Source organism: Neophocaena asiaeorientalis, unplaced genomic scaffold (genome assembly GCF_003031525.2).
Source record: "Neophocaena asiaeorientalis asiaeorientalis breed wild unplaced genomic scaffold, Neophocaena_asiaeorientalis_V1.1 scaffold344, whole genome shotgun sequence".
Taxonomy (NCBI): domain Eukaryota; kingdom Metazoa; phylum Chordata; class Mammalia; order Artiodactyla; family Phocoenidae; genus Neophocaena; species Neophocaena asiaeorientalis.
In genome coordinates, this window is record NW_020174693.1 from 713306 (window position 1) to 729343 (window position 16038).

At 40.3% G+C, this 16038-nt stretch overlaps 1 protein-coding gene across 16 annotated transcripts in view; it reads left to right on the forward strand.

Annotated features, from left to right (window-relative positions):
- ANKS1B (ankyrin repeat and sterile alpha motif domain containing 1B) overlaps positions 1 to 16038 on the forward strand; it is a 711904-nt gene that overhangs the window by 653992 nt on the left and 41874 nt on the right. For all 16 annotated transcript variants that reach the window (XM_024758913.1, XM_024758915.1, XM_024758917.1 and 13 more), the window contains 2 exons: positions 956 to 1084; positions 2988 to 3059. In XM_024758913.1, coding sequence (XP_024614681.1) covers positions 956 to 1084; positions 2988 to 3059 — 201 coding nt within the window. The remainder of the gene's footprint in view (positions 1 to 955; positions 1085 to 2987; positions 3060 to 16038) is intronic.

The following is a 16038-nucleotide window of genomic DNA, read 5'->3' on the forward strand; positions in this document are numbered from 1 at the left end:
TGGAAATCTGCCTGTTGTCTAGATTGAGTTATGTCCAACAAAGAACCAAATCTTGAACAATCAGAATCTTTACGAGGGAAAGGAGTGAGAAATCTCCCAACACAGGCCTTTGACTTTATAGATGCTCATACTAAACCGTTACAGTAATAAAACATATCGAGGTTAACCTCATGGAAAATGATAATTAAAATGATAGAATGTCCTTCTGTCTTAGGTCTGTCTTTGTGGACATTTATGTACTATATGATATACCAGCATACGGGAATGTGCTTGTATTTGTGATTAGCATCCTCAAGTACATGCATGTGCATGTATGACCAAACCTGGTATTTAAATATTTATTCTTCATTCATGCTTTAGGTTTTCTGAGGGAGCTGGCTGAGTATATCCAAGACAACCACAGTAGTATTGTATTGATACAAATGAATTCAGAGGAGGGAAACTAGGTATCTTCCATTAGTATATTTTTCTTCTAAAATTCTGTTTAGTGTCACACCTACTGTATCTTTTCTCCAGAGATATAAAATTATTCAGAGTACATGGTACATGTCCTAACTGGGAACTGACATCAATGGAACTGTGTATTCTGAATGCAAAAGCAGTTCAAACTAAAAATTTCAGTCAAGTTTAAAAACAGAAAAGTCTTTCAAAGATTGTATGTTCTTTTCTGTTGGAACAGAAAATTAGTAAATCATTTATGAATATATTCATGTTTTATTTTAAAATTACTTATCTTAGGGTGTCGTTCGAAAAATAGAATAGGTCAACTTCTTTCATACCTCAAAAATTAACTCAGCTTTGGGAAGTATGATGCTAAGACATATAAAACCATAACAAACATATAATATACATTTGCACATTTACAGCACACAGGTATAAGATGAACTCAGGCCAGCTATAGGGAATGAACTTGGCCTACTGCTCATGTTACCTCTAGAATAAATGTGATTTTCAGACAGGAGACTGGGGAGAACCTTCCATTACCTTGCGACCTCCAAACGAAGCCACAGCCTCAACTCCAGTGCAGTACTGGCAACACCACCCGGAAAAGCTCATCTTCCAGTCGTGTGATTACAAAGCTTTTGTAAGTTACCCAGAATTCAGTACTTGGGTACCAGCAGGGATAGAGGGTGCATTTCTAACCTGTTTACTTTTATATTGAAGGTATCCCCAAATGTCCATCACTGAAATTCCTAAAATGTTTTCCCCTTCTCTTTTTTCTTAAAGTAGCCTTCTCACCACAGAGAAAGTCCAAATAAATAGAGCTTTATAACCCTGTTAATCTTGTAAGCTTAAGGTCTGTTTTGTCGTCTTATATAGTTGTATATTTTAAATTAAATGTGATAAACTGCTATCTTAAAATGGAAATGAGTATAAATATAGCACATATAGACATTTCCACTTACAAATCTCAAAACATTGGGTCTACTGCTCTATATAAATACCAGATTCTTTTCATTGTCATCATTTGGATTATATTACAGTACTGGGCTTTTTTTTTTTTGAAATAGGAGAGAGAATCAGGCTTAGCTGAGAATTGTGAATGATATGAACAGGTAGATGTTCAAAAGATACCATTGGTTTGGGGGCAGGTGGTTGTCATGACTACAGCAGGGGAAGTGGCTGAACCCAGGACAGAGTGTTGAAACTGTCTCTCTTTAAAATAAATGTCTCAATTAGGACAAAGTTTCCTGATACCTTAAAAGATAAGGATTTCACCACGATCATTTTCCTTAATTTGATGAAGATGTGGATGTTCTGATTCTCTCACAGCAGTTTAGGCTTTTTTTTCATTTTGTGCTCTCTGCACCTCTTTAACTGCTTATATCTTGAAGCATTGGACTCATTTCAATAGTGATCTTCCCAGAACCGGGGGATTGAAATGCCTCCCTCCTCCAAGGCTCAAATGCCAAATCCCTGAGCAGGGCTTTCTTGGAAGGCTTTGACCAAACCCTCTGCTATTGTGCCCTTGCACAGCCTCTTCAAGTCAGGGACCTCCCGGGTCGGTAGGACTGATTCCCAACCCAGTTTTTGCAGAGTGCCAGGGTCTCCTCAGTCATGTCAGGAAAATAATTATTTTAATGCACTCTTTTAAAAAAGACATATAGAGCTCTTTCTATTTTTTGAAGGGAATTAGAGAAAAATGATAAATGGAAAGAGCCCCGTTGAAGCTTCAAAAGGTTGAAGGGGAGTCAACTGATAGAAAGACAAAATAGACATTTTGCTAAAAACTATTCCCCCCCCCCACCAGCCAGAATTTGAAGCATGCGTGACGATTTGTACCAAGGCAGTATTGGAGCCGATCACCTAACAGCAAAGTGGTTGGTCATTCCTGGGAGGAGACATTCTCATCCTTCTCCTGCCCCATTCAGCCCCTCCAGTGTCAGTTTGCACCAAAGACTCAGCTCTCTGGGCTGTGGAACAACTGTGAATGACATTCCCCCTCCCCGCACGCTCCCAGCCTGTTCTCAAGTGGATCAACCACAGGGCACACAGCTGTGAATGAAAAAGGTCCAAAACCGCATCTCTGCCTCAGAACAGCCTAACATTAATTACCTATGCAGCCAACTAAGTCCAAATGGGGTGCATGTTGCTTAGCTTCTCAGCTGTCTCATACAACCCTGTAATTACATAGATAGTGATGTGATTTATTTTTGCAGACATAGCTGCCTCAAAAAACAAGGGAAAACATTTTTAGATGCCCCCGTTTTGCAGTTAAATATGATCTGAAAGATGGCGTCTTTAGAAACTGCTACAGTTTTATTATAAAGAGCAATTTACAGCTTTCAGAACTGTGCTTAATTCTGCTGCATTCTCTCTATACGTGCATTTATTTGTTAGAATTAGTTACCGTTCGTTTTTAAAAGTTATGCAGCAGCCTACAGCCAGCACACCTGGCCAGTAGTACTTCTACAGTCTGCTTTTAAATTGCTACTCAGATTTATATTCTGTTTTTCATAAATCGTTAAATTTTTTTTGTATTTCAGTATTTAGGTTCTATGCTGATAAAAGAGCTCAGGGGGACAGAATCAACCCAAGATGCTTGTGCAAAAATGCGGGTAAGTTTGCCAAACCATTTTATTTCTAGTCACTGAAATACTAAATACTGGCTGTGGATACAGATTGCCACTTTTCAAATTACTATTTTCTTCATCTGTTGGTCTGCTGAATCACATTGGTGTTATAGAAAAAGGTGTTTGGGTTTTGTTCATGTTATTATGTTTGAGCTTATGTCACTGTAGTTTGAGCTGATGTCTATTTAATTCAGTTACTCTTATTTTTAAAGATTTAAAGTAATTTTATATACATTGATCATTCTCCAGATTAGGAGAAAAATGACCTTTAGTTTACTACAAGAAAATGTTTTAAGCACCCACTTGACAGTCTGAGAATATTCATTGGAAAGACTGCCAACTAACTAAAAATTAACAAATGGAGAATATTGAGAGCATATTATAAAAACTCATTTTCCTTATGAGCCTTCTTAATTATTCATTTTTTAATGTAAGAAAAACATTCAACTCTGAGCTGAATCATATAAGGACACAATGTCGACAGAAATGGCAATTCCAAATGCCTGTGATTGGTGGCTGCTGGGTTCTGAGGAGTCTGTATTAGCCAAGCCGATTCTCACTCACACTGCAGATCCATGTGACCTTTTTCTTTCATGTGTCCCTATTCTTCTTCCTCCATAGCACATGTGTGGAGGATATGGTGATATCTGACTAATGATACAAATTAAGAATGTCGGACTTAGTCCATATAGCAACTAATCAGGGTCGAATTTAAGATCATTAGCAAGTGGACCCTAACTTTTGTCATTTATTTTATATGAGCAGCTTTTGATGGGAAATACTGAAAAGCATATAATTTAACAGTTACAAAGGTAAACATGTAATGTCCATTGCTCATGAAAAGCTCAATACGTGTGAATCTTCATGAATTTGGCACCTCAGTATGTAATCGTCATTTTAATATTTTGATCATTTCAGTAGCAGAAAAACTGAAACAGTTATCCTTCTATTTGATGTAGTTATACTTAAATTGTCAGGACCAGTGAATCTTTATCCCAGGTACTGTTTAGATGAAAAACACTGTGACGCGTGCAGCAACCCAAGTTCTAGTTCTGTTGCTGCTTACTTGCCTTAGGAGTCAGTTTTTAGTCATAATAATAATAACTGGTAGCATTTACTGAGTAGTTACAGTGTGCCAGTCTTCTGTGCTGGATACTTTGAGTGTTCAGCTCATCCAGTCTTTACTACAAAGCTATAAAGATGAGTTCAATTGTTGATCCCATTTTGCAGATGGAGAAACTGAGGTTTAGAGAGCTTAAATAACTTTCTCAAGGTCCAGCAGTGAATAACTTGCCAATCTGGGACTGGGTCTGTCTGACTCCGGATCCCAAGCTTTTAACTACTGTATTCATCTGCTTCTTCTGGGCCTCATTTTCTTAGAAAGTAAGGACATTGGACTGGATGCCCATTAGGGTTCTTCCTGGTTTTATAATACTGGGAATCTTGTATACTAAATATCTGTCTGATCTAAATTATGTCACCAGTGAACAATAAGAAATGGGAAAGGTTTTCAGTCATCAAGCCTCATAATTTTAGAGCTATTTATGAAGATGTCTAAGAAATTAACTTGGCATCTCTGACTTAATACATCTGAGTCCAGCCACTTTGATGTGGTAATGAGCACAAATAGCGCATAGAGCACATAGCACCATTTAAAATACACCAAATCTGTGATTTGAATTTCGGTCAATTTCTTAAACTTAAGTGGATCTGAAATTTCATTTGGATAGCAATAGCAAAACCATTTTAATAGTCTCAGTGGAGAATAATTTAGTTAAATACTTGTCTGTTGCTTAAAATGAAAAGGCCATCTATTTAGAAGCCAGTCTTCTGTTCTTTGGGGTGTTTATCCAGTTTGCTGCCCTTGGTGTTATTTTGGGTAGTTTGCATGAAGATAAGAACTTTATTGCTTCTTAGGATATCATAAACCCTTATTTCCCATCTTGATTAAACAAACATCAGTCTTTGATACAGTAGCTGAAGTTGCACTCACTGGGTTCACCAGAGCCTTTCAAAACCAGAAGCGCAGATTTGATCTGTTATGTGGAACTACTGAATTGTGAATTAGAGCTCTCACCGACTAAAAATGGTGTGGGTCTCAACTTGCAGTTAATGTTCAGTTTGAACGTCCAGTTGCTGTTTTCTGTCTTTTCAACATGGTTGCATTTCAGCCAAAAGTCCCAGTGTAATCCAGTCTCCCCAGGGGAAATACTTGAGGGCACAGATGGTCTTAAAATTGATATACCGTAATGTCACTGGGCCAAAGTATGGTGCACTAAAACTTTACCTGGTTTCCTCTTTCAGTTCAATTGAAAAAAAAAAAAAAAGTTTTCAATTCAACAGTATGAATTTTAGCTGAAATTAAAATTTCTTTCCCAGTAAGAAGTAAATCAGTGTAGTTCCTTATTCTGAGAACTATTTCCTTAAATGTGTTTTGTTAACAAAGATGACTACAATTTGGCTCCTGCTGTCACTGAGTACGATTCAGGAGGCCAACATGTTAACAGTAATTCTAGGAGTAGCAGAAGTATCACCGTAGAGGTGTCTTCATGTTGCCATCAGGTGTGGTCTCCTAAAATCAGTTTATTGGGATTAATAACAGTTAACACTTGAGAGCTGTGGCCCAGGCCCTGTACATTAATTCATTTAATCATGAGATGAGTATTGCTATTGTCCCCACTTTCCATATGGGGAGACAAAGGCCAAGGAAGCTTAAGTATCTTGCCCAAGGTCACCCAGCCAGTGAGTAGTGGAACCAGGATTTGAACCCAGGCAGTCTAACTCTACCACCCATACTCGAATCCCCAGGCTGTACCACCTCTCACATGTGCCAGTGGAACGTTTATTGTCCTGAATTTTAAAATAGCTGAAAATGTGGATCATTTATGTTGATAAAGAAAGAACTTTAGGAACCCTCAAAGAGTGTGTAAGATGAGTACCAACTAAATTAAACCATTTAGGTAACAAACATATGTAGTAATTTGGGCTACATTCCAATGTACTAACATAAATAAAAATTTCAGGAGTTTTTTTTGCATCTTTAGCAACTATAAATGTTTTTTTCCATAACACTTACTTTAACACGTTCAGTTTGCCCCAGCAGAAACCAAACACAGTTTTCCCTTCTCTGATAGTCATGATTGGTTATTTTCTGAGTTTATCTAAACCTGTTTATTCATCTCTAAGGTCCCATCAGTTCTGAAATAAAGATAATTCTACACTGCTCTCCTGGTGTTCTGTTATACACCTATGATTTCAATTAAAAATACACCATAACTAACAGACATGTGTGAGATGATAGTAATTCATATCATTCTGCAATATGGAATCACTTCTCTCTTTGTTTGTTCAGGTTAACCAGTCTCTTTCCTCTTCAAACTGTCTTAAGATTTTTTAATTAACAGACTTAACTTTTAGAGAAGTTTTGGGGTCACAAGAAAATTGGGCATAAAGCAGAGAAAGGTCCCTCCATCACCACCACCCTCACAGTCTCGCCTATTACTAACATCTTGCATTAGTGCGGTACGTTTGTCACAGTTATGAACCAATATTGATATATTATTATTAACTAAAGTCCATGGTTTACATTAGCATTCGTTCTTTGTGTCATACAGTGTTTTGGGTTCTGACAAGTGCATAATGTCATGTGTCCACCATTACGATACCGTACAGAATAGTTTCACAGCCTAAAAATCCCCTGTGCTCCACCTACTCTCCCCTTCTCTCTGCTGCTACCGTAACGCCTGACAACCCTGACCTTCTTGTTACATCCACAGTTTTGTCTTTTCCAGAATGTCATGTAGTTGGAATCATACAGTATGTAGCCTTTTCAGACTTGCTTCTTTCACTTAGCAGAATGCATTTAAGGTTCCTCTGTGTCTTTTGTGGCTTGATAGCTCACTTCTTTTAATCACTGAGTAATATTCCATTGTATGGATGCACCACAGTTTGTTTATCCATTCACCTATTGAAGGCCATCCTGGTTGTTTCCAAGTTTTGGCAGTTATGAATAGAGCCGCTGTAAACACTTTTATGCAGGTTTTCATTGTAAGATTCCCCCCATCCCCGGAAGAATTATCTTCTGAATTGTGTTTAGTGAAAAAGAATCAATAGAAACTTGCAAGAAACCCTGATCATTTTGTAAGTAAAATTGCAGTTTTTGCCGTATCTTTTAGAGTTTTTTTTTTTTTTTAAATAAAAGCCTACGAGACTATCCATGTCTTGATACTGAGGCATACTTTTAGTTAGGAAGGATAATTTCTATGAATTATTTTGCACCTTAGTGGTACAACTGGGCTGCTTATTTCCTTTCCCATGATAGCTTTACAGACATGTCTATTTAAAATTAAAAATTTAAAACATATTAGTAATATGTCAGGAGTTGTGACAGATATCCGTTTAATCTGAACACATTCATTTCGTGCTGCCTTTATGTTCCTGGTTGGGTTTTCCAGCTAGATTTGGGCTCAGAGCCAGAGTCTTCCTTTCTAAAAGGGTTCCTGAGAGGAATCCTAGCTCTAGGGTCCTGAACACGATCCTCCCCTAACATATTCCCCACAGAACATGGAACCTTCCCTCTGTCACACCTCACATAACACTGTGTGACGTCTGGTCACACCTGCCCTGTGCCCCTTAGAAGGCAGGAACCGTGTGTGCTGTGTCCCCAGGGTCTGCTGATAATAGCTACCTTACGAAGTAGCTGTGATGGTTCCATGAAGTAATGCCTGTGAAGGGTCTAGCTCAGTAAAATCTTAAAACACGTGACCTCTTCCTCCAAACGGTGGAAAAACTAGTAAATTGATGGATAGATTTGCTTTGGATTATTTCATTTGTTTTTCCCCACCTCTGATGGGGTCCTTACCCTGGTTTTCTATGTATACAGTATGTATGAGAGTATTCAGAAACTTAGGGACCCTGCACTCTTCTTTCCAATTTTTAAAGGTCATTGCCTAAAGCAAGAAAAAAATGGAGGAACACTGTAGATACGATGTTGTATGTAATTTTGCATTTCATATTTAGGGGAGGTAATTTGTTCCTAATTCTATTGGGAGTTGCTTCTTTTAACTAATGTGTCCACAGGACTGAACTTTACAAAGCAATAAATAGATTGCTTGGGCCTTTCAGTTCTCTTTGGCATGATTAGCTCCCACTTCAAGATTCTAAGAGGTACAGTGTTTGGTGAAGTGAGGGATTTGTTCTGGCAACAGGAGGTCCTACTATTCCATTTTGCTTCCCTAGACTTACTCATACCCCATCCCCTAACCCTGAGTTTTGCCCCAGGGAATATTTATCACTAATATATAGCACTCTCTCACTTCCCTCATTAAATGTACCACAAGGAAACATCTGCTACTAGAAGAGGTAGGCCATTCTATTCAATTTAATACTCTGAAATCTGACTTTCCCCTAATCTCATAGTTGACGGTTAGAAATAGTAACAGGTGTCACAGGTGTTTGCATTCAAGGACATTTCCCTTAAAAAAAAAGAAAACAAAAGAAAAAGAAATATCTGTTCGCAACTATAATAAGGTAGAAATCGGCCTTTCTGATGTAAGAAAGGAAATATTTTAAAATTATGTTTAAGTCAGGAATAAGCACATCTTCCCAGTGTACTTCGGTTTTGGAACCTCTATTTCCCAAAGGGCTTAGACAGTTTCACCATGGTTCAGACTTCTTGTTGAGTCTGTTCCCTTTAACTTTATATGATTTTTAAACTTTTAATCTGGAAACAATTCTAAAGTTGAATTTTAATATAGATTTCCAAATAATCATCTGTGCCTTGGTTGAAGTGTGAAGACCATCTTTTTTCTGTGTTTGCAAGGAAAGAAATTAATGGCAGAGAATGGATTGGAAAGCTTGAAAAAAGGTAGATTTTAGAATCAGGTGGAAATGTTAAATTAAGAGGCCTCTTTCCTTAGGAGAGGCTCAAAGTGAAGTCATGTTTAGTCCTTCTGTCCTCATACAAATCCCTTCTCTGAGGAGCTGTCATTTTCAGAAATAATTTCAGGGACTACTTCTTAGGAACCAGGCTGGGGAAAAAACCTAAGAACAACTGTTTTTTAAAAGTTTCTGTTGCCCGAGTTTCAGGGAAGAATCAAGTTTTATCTTTCACTCTCTCAAAAGTACTGCACGAGGCAGGTAAACACAGGTCTAAGCCCTTGAATGTGGTGTGTGTGTCTGTGTGTGTGTATTAAGATAGCAATACACACAACGAAACAGCTGCCCTTCTAACCCCTGTCACTGTGCTTTGCTCGTGTGTACTTTTTGCTTCGTGAGTATTGTATTTTCCTAGGAGTCTACCCAGTGGAACACCAAACGGTCCCAATCACCGTATCCCATATCATCTTCATATCCCAGTTCTCTTTACTTTTTATTTTTGCTTTTATTACTCTCGTTACTGGCTTTTCTCCCATGTAACACCCTCACTGCTCCACATCACTGAAAGATGTCATGTGCCTCTTCTGTCTTTAATTTCCACTTGTCTGAAGCCCTCTTTCTAAACATAGTGAGTCAGTTGTTTTTGGTTCAGATACATTGTTCTGCTGAACATTCCCTGTTGCAGCCACCATTTCACTGCAGTCCGAGTATGTTCCGCAGAGATTATTCAGTTACGCTGACAGATTTTGATTTTACTTCTGCCCTCCTTTGCCAGTGGGGTGCTGTGCTTTGAAAAGCTAAGGGAAAGCATTAATCCTCAGAATAACGGTAATAGCCCAAATCTATTGATGTTCACTACATGCTAGGCCCGGAATTATGTCATCTCACAACAGCTCCACAAAGGAGTTGCTATATTAACATACCCATTTTACAGATGAAGTAACTAAGACAAAGGGAGGTTAAAATACCTAGCCACATAGTTTGAAAAGGGTGGAGCTAAGACAGAAATCCAAACATACCCTCCTGTGCTCTTACTGTAGTGAGTAGAGGAGGCCCTGGAGGAAGGAGCTTATCACTGGGTCCCTTCATAAATTCAGGATGACACCACACACACACACACACACACACACGCTCTGAAGCTGTACTTAAGTGTGATAGACTGAAAAAGTCCGTGTGTTTTTGCACATGTTTACAGTTGACTTTTCTAACTTAAAAAATCTTAAATTTTTTAAACTTTACATTTGCTTCTTACAAAAGCAATACACATTCATTATTATTCAACTTTCAAATAGGGATATAGAAAAGAGAAATAAAAACAACTGTAGTTTTACCACCCAGAAGTGGTAAACGCCCCTCTGTTAACACCTCGTTTGTACATAATCCTCCAGACTGATTAGTTATGCATTTACAGGCATCACTTTTCTACAAAAAATGGAAATATTCTGAGGCTGTTTATAATCTATTTTTAAATACGATATATTGTGAAACTTTTTTTTTCCAATAACTGTTCATCCCCAATATTATTTGCACTGGTTGAACAATATTCCAGTGCATAACTGAACCAAACTTATTTAACCAGTTCCCCTTTTTGGTCATTAGGTCATTTTCAGTTTTTTCCAATTATAACCAATACTTTGGGTAACATCCCTATACCTCAGTCTTTTGCAGCTGGTCTGATTATGTCTTTAGAATAAGCCACTAAATGTAGAATGACTGGGCCAAAGAGTATACACATCTTGAAACTCTGGGTAAGTATTGCCAAACTGCCTTACAAAAACATTGTTCCAATTTATACTCCCAGAAGCAGTCCAAGAAGACGCATTGATGTTTGCTTGTCACACCTCTCAGGGGCATAACTTAATATCTTGGATGTGTTCCTAGTTGAGGATGAACTGGGGAACTTTTACGAGAAAACATACATCTCCAGCATGACCTCTGGGCTTATCAGCTCTATCTGGTCAACATCTATTCTAGACATAACTCTAGAATCTGTCTTCAGGACCCAAACTCTTTATTTTATGTGCAGAATGTTTTATACTTTCCCAGCCCCCGAGGAACCAAGGGTGAATTAAATACTACTTGTTAATTGCTCTGAAGACCAAGAGCTGCAGCTAACTGCTAACTAAGGATTTTTGGAAATCACTTGTCAAGTGGAGCATAGTGTGTTTTGATAAATTAATGTCTCTCTGAATTAATGTTAAGATGCAGCACAACTGAGTCTATACGTGTAGCAGCAGAGAACAGTTCTGACAGTGACTTTCAGTCAAATTGATCAACTGCAACTTTAGAGCAGAAGTTCTCAAAGTGTGGTCCCCAGACTGGCAGCATCAGCAGCATCTGGGAACTTGTTAGAAATGCAAACTCTTAGGCCCTACCACAGACTTACTGTCTCAGTCTGTCTGGGCTGCTGGAACAAAAATACCGTATACTGGGAGAAATTTATTTCTCATAGTTCTGGAGGCTGGGAAGTCCAAGATCAAGGCACTGGCAGACTTGGTATCTGGCGAGGGCACTTTTCCTGGGTCATAGATGGCCGTCTTTTCACCATGTCCTCCTGGCAGAGGGGGCAAGTGAGCTCTTTCAGGCCTCTTTTATAAACACATAATCCCATTCATGAGGGCTCCACCCTCATGACCTAAGCACCTCGCAGAGGCCCCACCTCCTAATACCATCACATTGGGCATTAGGGTTCAACAAATGAACTTTGGGGGGATGCAAACATTCGGTCTGTAGCGCTTACTGAATCAGAAACTCTAAGGGTGGCACCCAACAGTCTGTTATTTACCAAGCACTCCATGTTATTTGAATGCTCTCGAAAGTTTGAGAACCACCTCCTTGGCCCACTGGGCATTCCAGTAAGGCTGCTGTGTAGATAGGCTATCCTGGTAGAACAGTCTGCCACAATGCCTGGATACCAGCCAGGGCCAGAGGAATAGAGATAGAGGGCATTGCTTTGTGCTGTGCAGACCTGGCCAGGGTGTGTGAGTTACTCCACAGTACAATAGCCGAGTCTTATGCCGGAGGAGGAGTTTGAATGGCTGCTGCTTGCCCACTGTCTGTTCTTGTCACGTGGCCTTACTTAGGCTCTGTATTCACCCAGCCTTTGGGTCAGAGTCCTTGTGACCAGAAAAGCCCTTGAGAGGTCATTTACCCTCATTTTCCAGCCAAATGAGACTTACCCCTAAGTCATTAGGGATAGATAAGGGAAACTATTATTAAAGACCAGATGGAGAAACTTCCCAGCTGTCCCTAATAATCATTCTGTCCCCTCAAGAAGTCTTTCCTTCTCATCTCACTGCTTGCAGTTTGAGCCAATCTTCTGTTGCCAAAACGAAGTCCTAACCCTTTCCTCCTTGAAGCTGAACTTCACAAGATCTGTGACACGTTTGCCACACCATAGGAATCTCTTGGTGCATCTCTAGTCACATCCGTGGTTCTCCTCCAAGTTCTTCAAAGGCCTCCATGCCTGGCTCTGAGTACCTCGGCTCTCTGAAAAGTCTCCTGAGTTCTCCGTGTGTCGAGAGGCTGGGACAGTGGTCCTTCTTTATAAAACTGGCTTCTTCCTCGTCGCTGTACGTGAATTCATTTGCTCATTCCTTTAACAGTCATGGATTTCAGCAGCTTTTAGATCAAACCCTAGGAAATTGCTGATATTGAGCCATTTTTGACCCTTAAAAAAAAATGACAACTTCATAGGGTTCACCTGAGACCATGTGCTAGTCATTATAAGAGAGACAAATCGAGAAAGGTGTGCGCCATCCTCAGGTGCATGAGGGAAGCAGACAGCCCCACCCCAGAGCAGCGGACGCCGAGGGACGGCAGAGGCTCACAGAGCAGGCGGGGGAGCAAAAGGAAAGCCGTCCCGTCAGCTGGGAGGCCAGAAAGTGACTTTGAAACTGAGCTTTCCCCAGAAAGTGACCTTGAAACTGAGCTCCAAAGGGTAAGAGTTCATGTTAAATGGCTGATTTGCGGTCTGTTTTTTCTCTCTTAATAATCCCCGCAACGTAGCTGGTTTTGCTGCATACAAAATCACCACAATATTGCTTGTTTGGTGTATTTTTTTAATCATTTGAAAGTCACTTGAGGCTACCAAACATAAGTGTTTGATCCTATTTTAATTTACTTGCTGAAACTGAATATAATAATTAAGTGTTAAAACTAAGGAAAATATTATATGGCAAAATTAATAGTTACGGGGCTTCCCTGGTGGCGCAGTGGTTGAGAGTCCGCCTGCCGATGCAGGGGACGCGGGTTCGTGCCCCGGTCCGGGAGGATCCCACATGCCACAGAGCGGCTGGGCCCGTGAGCCATGGCCGCTGAGCCTGCGCATCCGGAGCCTGTGCTCCGCAACGGGAGAGGCCACAACAGTGAGAGGCCCGCGTACCGCAAAAAAAAAAATTAATAGTTATAACTCAGCACTGAATATCTAACTAGGAAGCGTTCTTAGGGTAGCCGTGTGTAGGTTAAAATATGCTCTAAGTTGGATGGCAGTAGACCACTGGGAAATCTGTGCCAGTCTGTGCTTAAAATACGCCAGCAGTTATCGGGGTATTGTAAGAATGAAGAGTCAGTGACCTCCTCCCCGCGGACTGCCTCACTGTTTTTCCTCTCTGTGCTGATTACTGGGCACAGTTGATTCCTGTTAAGAGCATAAATGTCACTCTGGACTCAAATCCAACATTACAGCTCACAGCTGAAGTGTTTCCAGTCCCAGTTATAAACCTCTTTGCTCTCTTTCACACTTGTGAAAGTCCTGCTCTGAGATGCAAAGGTCCCTGCAATCTCACAAGGATATTCTCATACTGTTGATTCTGCATTAGAAAATGAGAAACTATTGATATTTTCAGGGTGTGCTGTAAGGCTAGAACAAAAGCTCAATGGCAAATTCTTACTTGATACAAATATTCCAAGCAGTTCATAATTTGTCATTTAAAAGGAAAAGAAAAAAGATGGTGAGTTTTTGGATTCACCAAGGTTGATTCATTCCTTGGTGAATCCAAAAATCCCTCTTAAAAAAAAAATGCTCTGAAAGTGTTGTTACTTTTCCTATTAAGAACAATATTTCAGGTGTCCACCTCCAGATAGAAAATTATCCCTGTTCTGTATGATGCTTAAAAACAATATAAATCCAAGTGCTAAATAAAGGACTGGCTTTAAATTGAAGATTCAAAAGTTGCATTTTATTTTAGGTTTCAGAACTGTAACATCTCTATATAAATACTGTTTCTCTTAGAATAATAAAAGGATGGTCATCTTAATTCAGGAAATTGTGAAGAACATACAATGGAATATCACTATATTCTTTCAGCTTTCAGTAGGAGAACAAGACGCTGCAAAGGTTAAGTTAATTGGGGGCATCACCCGCGAGTATGTAGCTGATTAGGTATGCAGAGGTCCTCATTACAAATGAGTCTCTCCTGTGAAGCTGGCACTGAAGGGAGGGGCTTTGAGGACTCTGGGAAACCTCAGAAATTCCACAGAGTGGGGCATAGTAAAAAGCAACTAGAAACAAAAGGGAACCACAAAAAGTTTGCCCTGAGCATTTTACTGAGGAAATGGGCCTGAAGAAGAGAATTCTGTTTATACAAATAAATAAAGCTTCAATGTTTAACATACACATATGGGAGTATTCACCATCCAGAAACACAGCAAAGCATGAAGATAGGTCATAGAAACCAAGCTGCCTGAGAGCAGATGCTTTGTAACCTGAGCAGTGGTGTCCAGACTAGGTGCCTTTGTCCCTCGGCAGGAGAAGAAGGTGATTACAACACTGAAGAGAAGCTGGGGAGGGTGGGACTTCAGCTGCCTGGGACCAGGCTGAAGCTCCGAGCTCACATTTTGATATCTGAAAAGCCTTCCTAAAATGAAGCACTTATTGGATTTCTTGCCTCCCTGGTTAGCCAGTGAAGACTCAGTATGTTTACCTTCTTTCTGTGCGCTTTCATCTTTCATTTATGTGTGAATAGACCTCTCTAAAGCTCTGTAAAGTACACCGTCAGAAAATCCTCTAGATTCTAGAGTCCAGAAAGAGGTTGGATCTGTATCTCTTATAGAAATAGAATCGCCTTAACAGAGGTGCTTTACCCTGAAGACCTCCCACAGCCCCTTTGAACTCTGCGGCTGGCCAGATCCATCATCTTTTTATCTTGACTCAGTGGAAGAAGTAGTACAGTTTGGGCTGCAGGTTGGAACCTGTGGCCACCCCCAATACAGCCTGCATCGTTGGGACCCCAGTGCGGCCTCCAGTTAGGAAAGCAGGGATTCTTGCCACCCACGGAAGAGAAAGAAATGACCATCCTTTATCTCTTCTTCTTTGTTCAGCTTGGCTGGACATACGATGTGAAATCTTTGCATGAGGACAGAAATCCCCACTGATGCCCTCATTTCAGCCTAAAAGCCTGTGTCCTGACCTGCCTGTCTTTCTAGCTCTCTGGTCCCCCTCTTGGCATTCATTGCACCGTGTTCTTTTCTGTGTCTGCTGTCACCGTTGTCCTGAAGCTGCTCTTGATAAAATCAGCAACAAATTTTTCTACTTGCCCAAACCAGGGGTTTCACCCAGGAAATGCAGTAAAAGTAGCAGCCACTCCTATGTGTGCCAGCCGCTGTGCTAGGCACAGATTTTTAGGCCTTTTTAGTCCTCCTGGCATCAGGCACTGCTCCCACCTTCTAAGGAATCTTCTTCTGGACTTGTGATACTGCTGTCAGGTTTCAGATTCCTTCATTGACTCTTCTTACCCATTTCTTAAGTATTAACCATCCCCTGAGGGGTGATTCTTAGACCTCCTCTAGTTCACTCTTTGAGCCACTTTATCTGCTCCCATATCCTCAGCTACCCCCTCAATGTGGTTGGATTTCCAGATCTGAAAATTCTTATTTCCAGTTTCCTAGTGGACATCCCCACAGGATTATCAAACTGATAATCACATCCAAGAGGGTTTCATGCGAAAGCACATCCCCCTCCAGTGTTCCTATCTCGGCTGACGGCCTCTTTGTCCACGGTGTCCTCCCGCTCACCCATCTTCTGTCCGGATCAGTCAGCAGACCCTCTTGATTCTTCTTTATCGGAATGGTGGCCCCCCCCGCTTCC